The 15,687-nt window shown below is 36.9% G+C and overlaps 1 protein-coding gene across 5 annotated transcripts in view; it reads right to left on the bottom strand.

Moving 5' to 3' along the window:
- Nucleotides 1-490: 490 nt before the first annotated feature.
- The window catches only part of HELZ (helicase with zinc finger), a 91,716-nt gene continuing 76,519 nt past the window's right edge, over nucleotides 491-15,687 (bottom strand). For 3 of the 5 annotated variants that reach the window (XM_049811601.1, XM_049811604.1, XM_049811602.1), the window contains exons 25-31: nucleotides 13,309-13,519; nucleotides 12,755-12,831; nucleotides 12,029-12,596; nucleotides 11,420-11,660; nucleotides 9,741-10,254; nucleotides 6,605-6,857; nucleotides 491-3,344 (exon numbers count right to left, since the gene is read on the bottom strand). In XM_049811601.1, coding sequence (XP_049667558.1) covers nucleotides 3,013-3,344; nucleotides 6,605-6,857; nucleotides 9,741-10,254; nucleotides 11,420-11,660; nucleotides 12,029-12,596; nucleotides 12,755-12,831; nucleotides 13,309-13,519 — 2,196 coding nt within the window. In that variant the 3' untranslated portion in view covers nucleotides 491-3,012. The remainder of the gene's footprint in view (nucleotides 3,345-6,604; nucleotides 6,858-9,740; nucleotides 10,255-11,419; nucleotides 11,661-12,028; nucleotides 12,597-12,754; nucleotides 12,832-13,308; nucleotides 13,520-15,687) is intronic. The other 2 variants (XM_049811605.1, XM_049811606.1) reach the window with 1 other exon arrangement.

The raw sequence follows: 15,687 nt of genomic DNA, 5'->3' as shown, positions 1-15,687 counted from the left end.
CTGTAACTGCAACAGCTCCACATTTACAAGGTGGCCCAAGCCAGTGCTGGAGCCATCTGTAAGGCATAATTTGATTTCAATAAGAGTTCGATTAAAGCCCTAGAAAAGTTTACAATACAGTTTGGGTTTCTGGTTTTTTTTAACATCTATGACTTCAATTAACATTGGATGATTTGCTCTAAAAACAAAAGATTCCGCTCAGGGCTATATAGAAGACATTCCAAAATAAATAATCTTTTGGAAAAAAATTAACTCTAAGAAATGTAACTGATTCATGCTGAACATTTCCAAAGCTGATAGTCAGCAGTTCTCTACCATACCATCCTCAGACTCCGGGGTGAGGGCACTTAGGAAAATTTATAACCAAAATCAGCGGGGATTTTCATAAAGTTACAGAAGCGAAATTGTAAGTCAGAGAGAAAATGCTCCTTTAACCATAATATTTTCAGTGTAAATAAAATGCCAGCGTAAAACAGAATAAATTGTGGTGAGATGTGACCATCTCCCCCTTAACTAATTGACAGATAGCAGTAAATTAACAAGTGATGTTTATTAGTTTAATATTCAAATATGGTGAACAGAATCAAAAGACTGCTCCATATAAATGAGTGATTTTGAAACCCCTGAAATTACAATGCCGACTCGGCGAAGTGAAGTGCATTTGAACCCTACCTCTCCTCTGTCATAGCCTCGCACATCTCATCAAGAACTCTTCACAGACTACAACATTCAGGCACACAGATTCTTCTTCTCTCAGAGCAGTGCCAGGCGCTCTGTGGAGGAGAACTGGCACAGTTCTGCTGAAATAAAAAGACTGAGGCTAACTTACACTGAGCACACGCCCGGCCCTTGCAAATGAATTTCCCATGGACCGATTTCTGCAGCCGTCCGCTCGGCAAAAAAACATTTAACAGTATTTTTGCTCGATTCAAGGTTGCAGAATTTGGCCTCTACTCATTTTTGGGTCCTCTTGATTTGATGCCATATGCTGAAGTGCTAAGCATAACTTGGCAGGGGCTTTCCCCTCCCCCAGCATCTTTTGTTTGGTATAGACATTAGGAAATAAATTAACGAGTTATGCATGCTTTTCTTTACAGCAAAAAGAAGGAAAAAGTTTTTCAGATAAGTTTCTGAATCATAAACCAGCAAAGATTTATAATAAAAAATTTATATGCAAACCTCTGCAGTGTACTGAGTTTAAATCAACCCCATTACATAAAGACCTCTGCCTTAAAACATGAAGTCAAATGCAAAAAAACCCTGATTGTAACCAGAGCAAAAATCTGATTGAATACAGCAGCAGCCACTGCTCATTAGTAAGGTGTCCCATGGACAGCTGTAAGAAGTCTGAAATCACCCCACACAGCTCTCAAATTTTAATTCTTGTATGTAATAAGCGGAAGAATACTGCGACTATACCCAGCTCAGTCCCTGTAAAATATTTAAAGTTATTTCAAGTGTAAAAGGAGGACTAGTTATCTGGAGGAACTACACAAACACCCTCTCTATCTCCCCAGCTGCAAAAGTATGAACAGTGTGCAAGACCAGAAACCTTTATGGACAAAGTTTATCTTCTGAGTTTTCATTCACACTTGTTTCTTTAATTTTTAAATAGCCCATAATTTCAAATTTTTTTTTTCCAGTTTGTATTCCTAAAGGGCCAGGTTTGTGGAGAACTTAGCAGAACTCATAGAGATAAATGACCTGGTAACCATCCTTATCCCCAAAAGATTTAGATTAATTTGGATACAGCTTTGACAAACATTAAATCTCTTCTTTAATGATGTTCCTCAAACAAAACAGTTAGCAAAATATCTGAATTTCCTTGTATAATGTCACATTTTAATGTAAACATCAAATAATGTACCAAAAGTTTTACCGGGGGGAAAAAAAAAAAAAATTAAAGCGGCACAATTCTTTATACCACTGGAGAAGGGGGGAGGAAAAAGCCAGATTACAAACATTTACACATGCATAGTGGAAAAAAAAATTAAACAAACAAACAAAAAAGTATTTTACTAAATTCACGCATTTTTTTTAAAATAGTTATTAAATCTACTAAGCACCAACATACCTAAAAATTTATTTTCAGCTTCATGATTCATTTAAAAAACCTATCAAATTAACTTTTCAAACAAGCTTATATTACTAGCTTGTCCAAAAATAAAATGTAGAGTTTTTTGTTTTTTTGTTTTTTGTGTTTTTTTGGGGGGTAGGGGAGGAGTTGTTTTTTTTGTTGTTTTGTTTTGTTTTTTTGGTTTTTTTTGTGGGTTTTTTAAATTGGTTTTTTTTTTTAAAGTATACCAATACTTTTTATCTGAATGTTTCCAAACAATGGCATAGGTGTCTGCAAAGAATGCCTTTACTTTACCCTACAGTGGATGGAAAATACAATACCACATCATACAGAATCTAAAACTATAAAAGTCTGAGAATGCAGCATCCCTTCACAAAAAAGCTGATAAAACTGAAAGTATTTAGAAGATGCTGCACCTTTATTAAAAAAAAAAAAAATTAAATGAATTTAAGCAGAAATAACATACATTTTTACATTAACTGGCCATTTCTGGTACAGAAACCCAGCATAGTATGCTAATGTTATTGAATAAATGTAAATGCTACTTACAATCTTCTTAAATACAATTTAGACAAACTTTTTTTTTTTCCTTTTTTTCTTTTTTCTTTTTTTTTTTTCCTTTTTTAAAGTTGTACAGGTAACCTCTCAGCTGCTAGTTTAATGCAACATATCATTAACATTACACAAATTAAAAAATAACATGTGTGTGTTTTCCTACAGAAAAGCTTCCAAAAAACCGACCCACATCAAAAAAATGCAAAATAATGGAATATAATTAAAAAAATTAGTTGCAAGTCTAGCAGCAAAGCAATTAAGTGAGGATATATTTACTAATATAAACAAAGGGAATATTTGCAACTACAGGTGAAGCCCCAACTATCTTAGATCTACTGACACAAATAAAAATTAAATTCTCTCTAAAAAAAATAATCTGATTATTTAAAATAGGAGTAAAAGCCATTGCTACCTGATGAACTACCTAGGCTAAGTTCCTGAAACAAAGACAAAGGGTCGCTATTCTTTTTTGTCTGCTCAGGAGGAGGTTTGGGCTTTGGCGGAGCCCGCAGAGCACTTGCGTAGGACATGACAGGCTTGCTCCCACCAGCGTTCTGCTGGCTGTTGCTGTTCGACTCGACGATCTGCTTGTTGGGCATGAGAGGTGGGAACTGGCCAAGATGTTGTAGCACGCTGTAGTTGAAGGAATTGGATAGCTGTATGTTCTCGGCCTTCAGGTGTTCCTCTGGGGGCTTGACCGTCTTCGGCGGAGCTGTGGAAGGAGTAACCAGAGTTTGTCTAAATGAACAGCTCTGACTTCGGAAATCTGTCTATAGTAACCTCACAGCAAGTCCTGAGGCGTACTGAAACTACTTCTCGTAACCTTCCCCCACCCAATTTTCTGTGTTTAGTCACTCTGGGTCCTAGGAAATTTCCTATTATTAAGTTATCTAGCTTCATTTCCAGCTACTGGATCTTGCATTATGCTTGTCAGCAATGCCAAGAACAGTGACGTTATTACACGCGTTCTCCGTGCGCGCATACCTACAGAGTTCGTAACACTGAACCTGCAATTCTGCACAGGCGGATTTAGCAGATGCACTGAAGGTAAGCTGCTTCAGAATGGGATATACTCTAATTTAAACACTTTATCCACTGAGACAGCACAAAGAGTATTTCATTCTTCTTGCTTTATAGCTTAATAGGCTAAAATTAAAATTTACAGCACCATATATAATTCATTCTCAAACAGCAATTCAGACTCTTGAATGCCAACCAACTAATCATTGATATTTTAGTCTGAATGCACTCCTGCTAATTGATATGTTCTTGCTCCACATTTAACAAGTCCTATAACTACCAGAAAAAAAGGTGCTTTAAACCATAGGTATAAAACCGCTTTCAAGTGAATTTCCTGAATCCTAAGGAGGTATCGTACTTTTGTCTGGAGAATTCTGCTGTTGTCTTACACAGCTAGAGAAACTCTACACCGAAATGCAGGTATAGGTTCCATCTGAAATAGGCGAGGAGTTAGGCAACAGATATATCCTGTAATTATTTCAATCTTTAAATGTATAATGTTATTTTTGAAGCGCACATACAAAAACGTACCATCAAATGAGTACAAAAGTAGAAAAACATAAAGTATAAAAACATAAAGTATATAGTTAAGTTTCTCACTGGAACGGTCACACACAGGCTTTTGGTTTTGATAAAGTACACTGGGGGCAGGGGTGGTGGTGGTGCAAAATCCAATTGGTAGAAGAATGAATATGGAAAGAACATAAGCAAAACAGTTTTGCTAGGGTTGTTACGATTGAAAAAAAAAAAAACCTAGAACACAAGCAAAAAAAGCCTCCCAAAAATAACTGTAGCATTCGAGAGAAGTAATGACAAGCAGGGCCAGAGGCGAAAGCAATGTGTGGTCGAGGTGTCTACCAGAAGAAAAAAATATGAAATAAACACCTTGAATAAGAACTTAAATAATTTTCCTTCTATCAACAGAAAAAGCAATGCAAATCAAGTCTTCGGATTGCAATTTTGGGAAGTGCCTGCGTATAACACCACCGAGCAATTCACAGCAGCTCTCCTTGCACTCCATAAATCCACGTTGATATAACCCAATACTTTGCCGCAGCCATTTCTGATGTACAGGAAATATAAGCCTTGAACGGTCTGGTGTCACGATTGCTCACTCTCAGGCAATGAATACAGGCACAGGACTAGTTCATAGCATCTCATTCTCATGGGTTTTTATTTCACGGATAAAAATCAATAGTAACCAGAAACACTGAAGATACTGGTCATTAACCCTTAGCACTATAAAACGCATTTGGGCTTTAAATATGATCATCATAGCCAGTGAGCTGTAAATGCAGAAAAGCACAGCAGCCATAAAAATGGAGATTTGTTTGCATGAACTATTAGATACAGGGCAATGTTGGGTATACATTTATTTACAAAACAGAAACCATGCTTAACTACAGTAAAAAATATTTCCATAGCAAATGCAGATACTAGTCTAAACTTGCCCCCTTCATTCACGATTTACTATTTGACAGCAAATGTATAGATATGGTCCTTTTTACATACATGCATTTCCTCTGAGGATTTTACTCACATGTTCTTAACCTCTGCATTAAAGAAATGTGGTATCAGCTGATCCCAACGTAATTTTGCCAGGGCTCCTGAGCTCCTATTAGATAACCACAGAGTCTAGAGAGCAACTTCAGAGATGAATGCCACTCTTGATGACACATAATATCATGCATTCAGCTCCTTGATTTTCAGTAAAAATATAAATAGATTGAAGGAGGTGCCCGGAACTTGAAGGTTTGAATTTAGCACAAAAGGTGCTGCCGTAAGTATGGTTTTGTAAAATAACATTTTCATGCTTTGTAAATGAAAATGCACATTAGGAACTTAACTCTTAAGTGCTGTCGGTGATATAAACTGCTTTGTTTCCATTCAGTCTACACTGCATGTTTCTACTTCACAATTACTATATATCAGGTTTATAAAATTTGTCCAAAAGCAATTAGATCTTTTAAGGGCAATAAAACCAGCTTATAAATATTTTTTCACATTATTAAATGTTTTTAATATTTGCACTGGAGGATTGTTCATATTTTTATTAATTTTTATTTTAATTATCCTTGGAGATCCTTAAAGCAAAATCATGGAGAAGAAACTGTACTATCCTGGTAATTTTGTTTTTCACAAACATTAAAATATGGAGAACAGAAGAATAGCTGTACTGCTCCAACACCCTACTTGCAGCTTTTTTTAATCACTGAAAAGTTAATTTAGTTTCTCTCTGCTAAATCAATCAGCAGAGAAATTGCTACTACCACCAGGGAAGCCAGGTTCCAGTGCGATTCTTCCACGGTGAGAGTTTAAACTTCATCATTACTTTGATGAAGTACCAGAATTTACTAGGAAATACACTGAGATTACTAATTCAGTTTATGTTGTTTCTCCCCCAGACAGTAATATCAACAAGAAATATCAAGGATTCTGAAAACAAATAATCTATCTTGCAAATAAACTCCACCAGTTACCTTAGCTCCTTTTAGCAAAAACTCAGTTGCACTTGAAACCACTGTAACAGAATATGTGGGTTTACTAGAACTTCTGTGAGAAGACTAAGCAGTGTTGCTTTTTGTAGACAAGGAATACTCAACAGTATTCTTCCTCGGACATCAGCAATGTAACCAAATGTTAACAAGGTAGCAAATGAAAACAGGATTATTCTAAGCAAACCTTTAACTACTAAAACAATGAATATTTCAAAAAAATCTTTGTTTAAATTAGTTTCAGGATTCAAAGAGACAGCAGAAAACATTTTGTGAAAATTAAAAAAAAAAAACAAAAAAACAAAACAAAACACCAAAACAAACAAGAAAACCAAAACAAACACAACCAACAACCAACCAACCCTTTCATTTAGACTTGCTCACTCCAGCCTAAATAGTCTACTTAACGGAGCAGACAGAGAAGCAGAGAAGAAGCAAACATCACGTTTGTACCCACCTAACAACTCCCGGGGTGGAACTGCTCTGTTGGCTCCATTGCATGGAATGTTTGGGTATGGGGCAGAGGAGGAGGAGTTTATCCACAACTCAGGTGATGAATAGTTGAAAGATGACTGGTTACTGTGGTCCTGAAGCTCTTTACACTGACCAAGACTGTCTTGAGGAGTGCTTAATTCTTCAGAACAAGCCTGGACTGAACTAGAGGAAATTCTTCTTTGGTACAACGGCCTGCCTGGTCCTCTTGGTTCATACTGTGGATAACAAAACAAAACAAAAAAGAGGCCTTTTGCTCCTTTTATTCAACTGCATGTATCAAATACCATTTTTCCATCCAATTTTTTTCCCCTGCAATGCCTTGCAAATAAAAAAAGAAGTCCCTTGCATTTAGAAAAAAAAAAATCTAATACATTTCAAATTATATGTTGTATATTGCAGTCACTGATAATGTATTTTAATCACACAAACCAGACGCAGAATTTTAAAGGAAGTGCAAGAAGTGTCAACTGAGATTCCTTAATTTTTCTCAACCTTTGCATCTCACACTCCTACGTGGGAGATGTATCACATAGTGAGGAGGAAGATACCCAGCACTTACAAATGAAGCAAAGGAAGCACAGAAACATACAAGAGCAAGAGAAAATGTTCAATTACAATGTAGAGAGGAAAAAAATGGCTTTCAGTTTCAAAGGACAAATAAGTGACTTGTATACCAGGATCTGGGGAAGCCTGATACGTTTGTATACTGGATTTTGTGTACATACACACAAAACAGGAGAAATAATGCAGAGAATTTTATCTGAAACCACAGAATTACTTGCTTCCAAAAACCCTGTATATCACGTACATGAAAATGGCAGGAGATCCACTAGTTAACCTGTTGGCTTGAAGAGTTCAGATTTAAGGACACTCTAAACTTTCTCAAGATTCAAAGTAAGTCTTTCATATTACAGTTTATTATTTTTTTTTTTAAATAAACACAGTGTTTGTTCTGTTCTGCACTGTATTAACAAGAGCACAAATAACAAAAAAGTCGTAGAAGTAAATCTATATCTGGTAAAGGGAAAAGTAAACATCCTAATGAAATGTCATAAAAAATTAGCTAAATGAACGTCAAAAAACTTGCTTGCAATGCCCCAATATTGTTATTATATCATCTACAAAATGTAGACAGAGGAAAAAAAGAGTGCATGAAAGAAAACTGTAATATCTCATTACAGCCACCACACTATTATAATATATCAATGGAACAGCACTTAGATATCCTGTCACTCTACTCTCTTGAGGATCTTCTTCAACAACAAAAACAACAAAATTCAGAAATTACTGCCTGAATCACAACCAAAAGTATATTTTTTATTGAGTTTAATGGGCAATTTTGGTAAGCAATCAGGAAGTTATCAAAGTAGTGGACACTTGCAAGTCGAGGACCAGACAGAATAACTTAAGCATTCCCTTTGATATGCAGTTCAAATCTGGTTTGACTAAACACATGCAAAAGCTTTCAAGTATCTAGTCAATGAACAGTTATAAATGGTGATTGAGAAAAAAGTTTAGTAAGGATACTAAAACTCATTACATCTCCCCTGATACCCACCTTATATGAGGGATCTCTGTTAAAAATACACCTAAAACTGCATATTTTTTTTTTGCATTCTTTGTGTATTCAGTCCTACCTACCAGCTGAATTAGCAGTCTTGGAAACTTTACAAGCAAGTCTCTGTCTTGTAACACTTTCACTGTATTTGGCACTTCTGTCACATATTTTGAAAGGAAGAAGAAATAAGAACTAAAATGAATTTCCACTAATTACATAAAGGCTCACTCTACTTGTCTTCAGATAGCTGGAGCTGTCACAAACTCTATAGGAATATTTATTAGTTTATTACTGCTGAAAAGCCATTGTTCCTATGTCCCGCTGCACTGACAGCATTAACTGTTGTCACAAAGTACTAGATTTTATACAAGGTGGTATGGCTTAATGGACCGAGACACAGAATTTCTAAATGTCTATAAAACCAAACCTTACTACAGCTCTAGCTGGGCCTGAGGACTCCATTAACCTCTCTGGATCCGTATAAGACAGAAACTTGTAAAATGCACTGGAATTCAATTTTAGTTATTTTGCTCAGGCACATAAACTAAATATTTTCCATTTTCAGAAGTCAAAAGACAATTAAATATGTATTATGTGGGATAGCGATGAGCAGGGATAGCCCCAAATCTTCTATAAAAACCTTGACAGAAATGTATCACAGAACAAGCCACTTAACTTTATGTACAAATATTGGATTACACACAGTCAGTGCAAGATTATCTGAGAATATTAATTCTGACATTCCTGGAATACAACCTGGCTCCAGCATACTCCATGTCTACATATCATACACTTCTTAGCAGTCCAGATTCCAACAGGGATTAAAAACTCCTGCTCAAAACATGACCTGTCCTAGCTATATGTTCTTGCATAGTCTGCATCCCATAACACAAACCCTTAAGAGTCCAGAATAAAAAAGATCGAGAGGGACAGAGCTGGCTCTGGTGTTGGCAGGGTTTGCGCTGGACCCAGATTCATGCAGCACAGCTGGATATCTCTGCACTGATTTCCAACAGTTTGAGCCCCAAAAAAACACAGCATGGCTTTACACAGAATCATCTCAGGCCAGCTGGGATTTATTAAATCAGGTTTTGTACCCTGTTGAAACAACTGTACTGCTCTGGTCTCAAGTTTGCACGAAAAGTAACTCAACCATATTCAGTTTAATACTGAGCCAACTGGCTGGCTTATTCAAGCTGACTTTCCAGAGAGTCATTTCATGAGTTTTCACCTGGGGTACGGTTAATTTGCACTCCAGATAAATGGCATACAGATAATAGAGCAATGATTGCAAGAAAACTCAGAGCAACATTCAAAAAGCCAAGACCTCCTGTTTAGTACAGAAAATGTTATACCTGCAGTGATGAGAACCATGAATACGCACAGGATGAACAGCGAAGATGTAGAGAAAATTTTTACCTCACAGAAATTCCCAGCGTGAGCTTTTAATACATGAGGTATTTTGCACTCATAACCACTTCAAAATAAAATTTGATATTAAAATGACATGACAGTTGCATATGCAGACAAAAATGCCTACCTCTTCTAAGCTGTGGAGCGAAGAAGCAGATACTGCTCGAGATGCGAGTGGATGAAATGGCTCCTGACCGACTGCATGCTGATGATTCTGTATTTGTATAAAAGGGTTTTGTTGCGACCTATGGGGCAATGGAGGTATACCATAATGAAAGCCCTGCCCCATAAGGTGATTCTGCTGTAGGTTAGCATAAGTCCACGATCCATCAGGTTGCAGGTATTTCAAGGGAGATGGGGTTATATGTTCAGATGGCATTGAGAAAGGGGGATTGTATATTTGGGGTAAATGCTGCTGAAATGCTGGGTTACTGGGTATTTCAATGTCTCTGTTGTTTTCAGTGAAGTTAGGGAAGTGACCGCTGTGGTTAGAGTTGCAGGAAGGAGAAGGGAGTGCTGGTGGGCTTCTGGGCTGAACTTGTCTGTATTGCAACAGTCTTGACTGAGGGGGTGGCATTTCAGCTAAGTCCCGACTTTCACTTTGATCACGGTGTGACAGTTCTCTGAGCAAATCCTGGAATCTGTATTGACAGAACAAATGTATCAAGAAAAAGAAAATATGTTTTGCTGAAATCCCACTCTTTCTGAGGTGGAGAAAGCTCAAAAGCACAAAACACTGAATTTAAATATACTCATCTTTGCGCTTACTGACCCTAACTTCAAAGGATATGACTGTGAGCAATCAGAAATTAGGCACAGGAGGATTAATTGGATGAAATACCTACCTGAATCATCTCAAAGTTTTAATAACTCTTGAGATTTCCTTTTCAGTCAGAAGAATAAATTTTTGTTATCTCTTAAGAGACAACTAAGGTAAGGATTTCCTGCTTTAGTATACAAAGTAAAAAACTTCACATAGTTAAAGAAAATTTTAACCCCTTAAAAGGCAAAAACCAGAACGATGGGAGATTCCCCTCACTTGCACAATATACTTCCAAATTTCTTCAAAAGGTCAAGAATATTCAATTCAGCACTTCACAGAGTCAGATAAGAGAGCATTTAGATGCTTTACCATGGCTATAACAAATCAGATGGAAAATAAAGCATAGTGGGAGATGACAGTAAACAGAGGCAATTTAAAAATCCAGCCTTTACAATATACATGATTAAAGCTGATGACCACTGGAACCATTTTTCTGTTTATGTTCAACAGCTTCCTTTCTTGCCCCCTAATGCTCCGTCTCAAATATAAGCTTTTTTTTTTTTTTTTTTTTTTTAATCTGCTTTTAAAAGCAAAGGCTTTTTGAAAAGGAAGAAAAATTTCGGTTTTATTGGGAGCAGTGTTTGGGGAGGGGTTGGTTTGTTTCTTTTCAAGCACATAAATCTGAGACTGCTAATTCAATTTGAAGAATTTACAACTTAAATAGGCCTTAACTACGCTCAGACACCTCTTTTATAAATACAAGGTTGTTACTCTCTACCCATTCCTTATTCCATAAATACAGCACTGAAAAGCTCCATAAAAGTATTTTTTCCACTACAGCTTTACTACCCAATATACTAACAGAATAAAGCATAACACATAATAAAAGCATAGTTGTAAGTCAGCCTGCTGACTATTTTAACCTTCATAGTAACAGCAGCAAAAAGCAATACCTTTAAGTGTCTTGCACTTGATCACAGTGTTACAGATAGGTGCCCACTGCTCAATTTTATACAAGCTCTGATGACTCAGTAAACAAATACCTTGAATATGTTGCCTCTGTTTCATCTTCTGTATTACTGGCAAGTTTCCAGTTTGCCCTAACTTGCTGCTGTTGATGCAATCCAATTGGTTGCTGAGGAAGATGTGGTAGATGAGGATGGTGATGGTGTTGATATGGAATAGTGCCTTGACTGAGATAGGCATTATGTTCATTCCATTGCTGTAACCTGGCTTGTTGTTGCTGCCTTATTGTTTCCAAAGCTACATTTCCATGCATACGATCTATAAAAATAGTTTTAAAAAAAAAATTTATCTAATGCCCCTTTTTAAAGATCTTTATGTCAGAAAAAAAAGAAAACTTTTTATACAGTATATTCCAGGGCCTATTAGATACTAACTGCATTGCAGTGTATAACCTGGTTATTTAAATCATATGGAAAATCATATAAACATGAATCTTCTAATAAAGTGCTGAATATTCAAACATGCCTCAAGCAGCAAATTATGCTCAATGACATTACTTATGGAAACTAACCCAACAATGACCCAGTTCAGAGCAATATGCCTGAAAAGGTAAATACCTCCTTCATTTTCACTTCAATGTAGTTATAATTGCACACTCTGAATTTAAATAAAGAAAAGTCACCTACCTAAAGTGTCCCCTAAGGGCATTCCTGATGGACTCTCTTCAATGAAGTTGTTCAAGTGGGTTGGCAGAACAGGGTTGTGCTGTGCAATAGGCCTCAAAGGATTACTGACTTCTTGTAACATAGGTGGGGGGTGTTGTTCTGAAATCACAGCATCTACAGCAGGAGAATGTGGTCGGTGGGGAATTGGATTATTAAAAAAAGATTGGCTGGGGCCTGCCTGGTAAGCAGGGGAAAGCTGCGAAGGTTGTGGAGGCTGCTGATTCAAGTGATTATGCTGCTGAACTACCTGGCTTTGCTGGGGTGGCATTTGGTTTTGTTGTTCAGGCAAATGATTTTGTTGTTGACTTAAAAGGTTTTGCTGCTGTTGCAGAGGATACGGCTGCCTTGGTATCTGTGACAGGTGCTGGAAGTGGCGATTGGGAACTGCATACTGTGAGTGGGGTGGGGTGAGATGTAGATTCAGCTGCCTGGGGTTAAGATTATCTTTGCGATGAAATTTAGCATTAGGATAGCCAACACCGGAACGTGACTCTGGGCTCCTATTCTGAGGATTTGCTTCTAACTCAACCTAGAAAAAGAGAATGAAAAACTTTGAAAATTCACATTAAAAAAAAACAAACAAAAAACATGTCAGTAATGAATAAATTCATTAAAAGAAAGAATATTAAAAAACAAACAAACAAGCAAGCAAAAACCACCCAAAAAACCCAAATATGACAAACCCACCTGCTTGGATTCCAGAGGTTTCTTCTCAGGTGTTCGAATTTTATTGATTTCAGGTCCAGCAGTGTTTTCACTTTTACCTAAAAACATTCAAGAAATTAATTAGTTTAAATGGAAAAAAAGATTATTTTGGTGTTGGTTTTTCTCCAGACAGAGGAAAATTTAGGCTTATTAGTATAGCATTTACAGCATCATAGCTGTTTAATATAATTTACCCAAATAACACTTTTCCTTTAATCTTTGCATGTTGTTCATTAATCATCACTAAGTAGTTCTTCCAACTTGCAAATAACATCAGCAGTAGCTACCAGTGGACTGCAGAACAGCAACAGACCAATTACACCCTCAACACCGCCCCCCCCCAGCTTTGAATCTCACACTATCTTAACTATTCTATTTGTAATGGCAAATCACAGGTTATTTCCCCAACTCTGTAGATCCTCAATGTCACTTAAAAGAGAGAAAGAAAGAAAAAAAAATCCTTTCCACAATACCCTATGTAAAGCACAAACTCCCTCAAAACAGCACTAACTTGCAATGTAATTTCAACAACTAACCATTTCGACTTTGTTCATGTTGCTCCTTCTCTTGATGCTGAAGCTGCTGCTGTTGTCCTACGCTAACTGGTGAATGATGTCCCAGGCCATAAGGTATAGGAGACCCACGCCCATGTGCCTGTAACAGGTTCATATTATATGCCATAGCTGCTTGATGAGTAATGATTCGAGGGTCAACTGCAAACCTACCCTGATACCCCGTCCATGGTACCTACATAATTTAAAGAAGAAAAAAAAAGAAAAAAAAAAAAAAGAAAAAAAAAGATGTAATCTGTTAAGGTAGATTGAAGGAAGTAAAGTAATGAGCACATTGATATTAGATCAGTAATAAGCAGTTTTCCATGCATCAGATGACCTGATAGACTAACACACAACTACAGGTGGTGCTGGAAAGGGAGACCAATAAGGGCTGGCCTAGCAGCGAGGGGAAACGAGCAAAGGTTTTGGAGGACTACCCTGGGCAAAAAATTTTGTATCAAAACCCATTCTTGTTTCAGTGGTTTCAAAATTCAGAGAGAAAAGACTGATGAACAAACTGTATTTTAATAAACTTGATATTAATCCCTTCTCTAAATAAACAGAAGTGGGTGAAGTTCAAGAAAATAAAAAGCCCTTTCTCCTGGTAGTTAAAAGAGACATTAGGCTATGTCTCAGGGGGGAAACAGAGAGAGAAGCCTCTAACCTGAGAAATTCTTTATGGTCCTCTCACCACCCAGTGTTGTAATCTTGTAACACAGAATGAGCGGGCATACCATACCTCTGCACCCACAAGACACTTAATGAAGTTAACAGGACTATTGGTAGAATCAAGGAACTATCCGTATGTTAAGAATGACAGGGCCACACCAAAGTGTCTATGCTATGTGACACGTGTATTGCAGATCATCTTCCTAAATATTTGAAGTAAAATCCACCTCCTGAAAGCATGTAAAAAAGTCAGGAATTTTTACAACATTTTAAATTTTATTCCTAAAAGGAATGCAAAGGAAGACAGCTCTGGATGAAATTAGTTCATTCTCACCCTGTAGGGAATTTATTAAAAGGAGGAACATGTATGAATAAGAGGAGAGTGCACGGAAAGTAATCATCAACACTCAGGCTGACAAAGCATCCTTTAGTGATGACAGCAGACAACCTCCTCATGTTTTTACCTTGGATACGGAAACTGCCTTAAACAAAGCAAAGACATCATTTTATCTTACATGAACATAAACACATTTTACTTCAGACCCTACTTGTTTAAAGTTTAACAACCTTCATGCAATTCTTTTTTTAAATTCTTATTTGCCCTTGAAACGTGCACTTTGAACTTTAGCTTTAGGCTACTACTGCATCTGTACAATCTCAGATCATCTCCAACAAGCTCCTTTTCAAAAGCAGCTGTCTCATTAGTACCTCACTCTTCCCACTTAATTATTTAAAAATCCATCCTCAGGGAAGGTGGGGTCAAAATACTTATTTTTAATATATTTCTTTTGATTGGAAATACAAAAAAATATATTAACCTTGGTACAATAAGACAGAACTTTTTAAATTACCTTGGTTTGATATTAATATAATGTGAGCGAGCATGACAAAGATAAAGCTGCTAGCCTTCCCATTGCATTTAATTTTTTCCATCAAATGCAGATTTCTAGTAAACTAGGAAAAAGGAAAATTCCTTGACCTAGCAAAGAAAACCAACCTATAGCTGCCAGCTGATCCAAGACATACAACTGAAACTAGAGTTCCTACAGCAAGTCCCCTATACAGCATCCATAATCTAAATTACCCTAGAGGACTCATAATTATGAAAAAACAATTAACTGTATGCCAACATTTAGCATTATGAATGGAATTAAACACATGTGCATGTACGGGTTCCATGTCCTTCCTACAGTCTTCAGAGGCTGCGTACAACTCATCAATATTACTCCACAACATCGCTTCTGCAGCCTTTGTTCTTTCCTCCCCATTTTCCTCCCAGAATATGTGACTGTGAAGGTTAGAAATAAAGCAGAGACTGCTTCTTTAATTTGCATAAGTTTTGGTGGGATAGATTTATTTGTAATGCAGAATTCCATACATAAATGTAGCCTAAAAGACCTGATTAGGGTTCTTCATTGTGTTTTCAAATGCCATTAAGGAAAGGGATTGGAGAGGCAACTGGTTCACTGTGAGGTTCTGGAAGGGGAAAACATCCCATTATGCTTATTTTTCTTATCACTTCACTTCAGACACCTTGCACTGCAGACATTGGAAGCTGGTAATTTAAACTGTATCAAGCTGATAAACAGAAACAAGCTTCATCTGAATCGCCTATGTCTCTCCAATGATTAAGAACTGAACTAGGCAACTAATTCAGATGCAGGTATCTCAAGTCAGATGAGATGGATTCCA

Source organism: Accipiter gentilis, chromosome 10 (assembly GCF_929443795.1).
Source record: "Accipiter gentilis chromosome 10, bAccGen1.1, whole genome shotgun sequence".
NCBI classification, from domain to species: domain Eukaryota; kingdom Metazoa; phylum Chordata; class Aves; order Accipitriformes; family Accipitridae; genus Astur; species Astur gentilis.
This window is presented reverse-complemented; position numbering and strand designations above follow the sequence as displayed.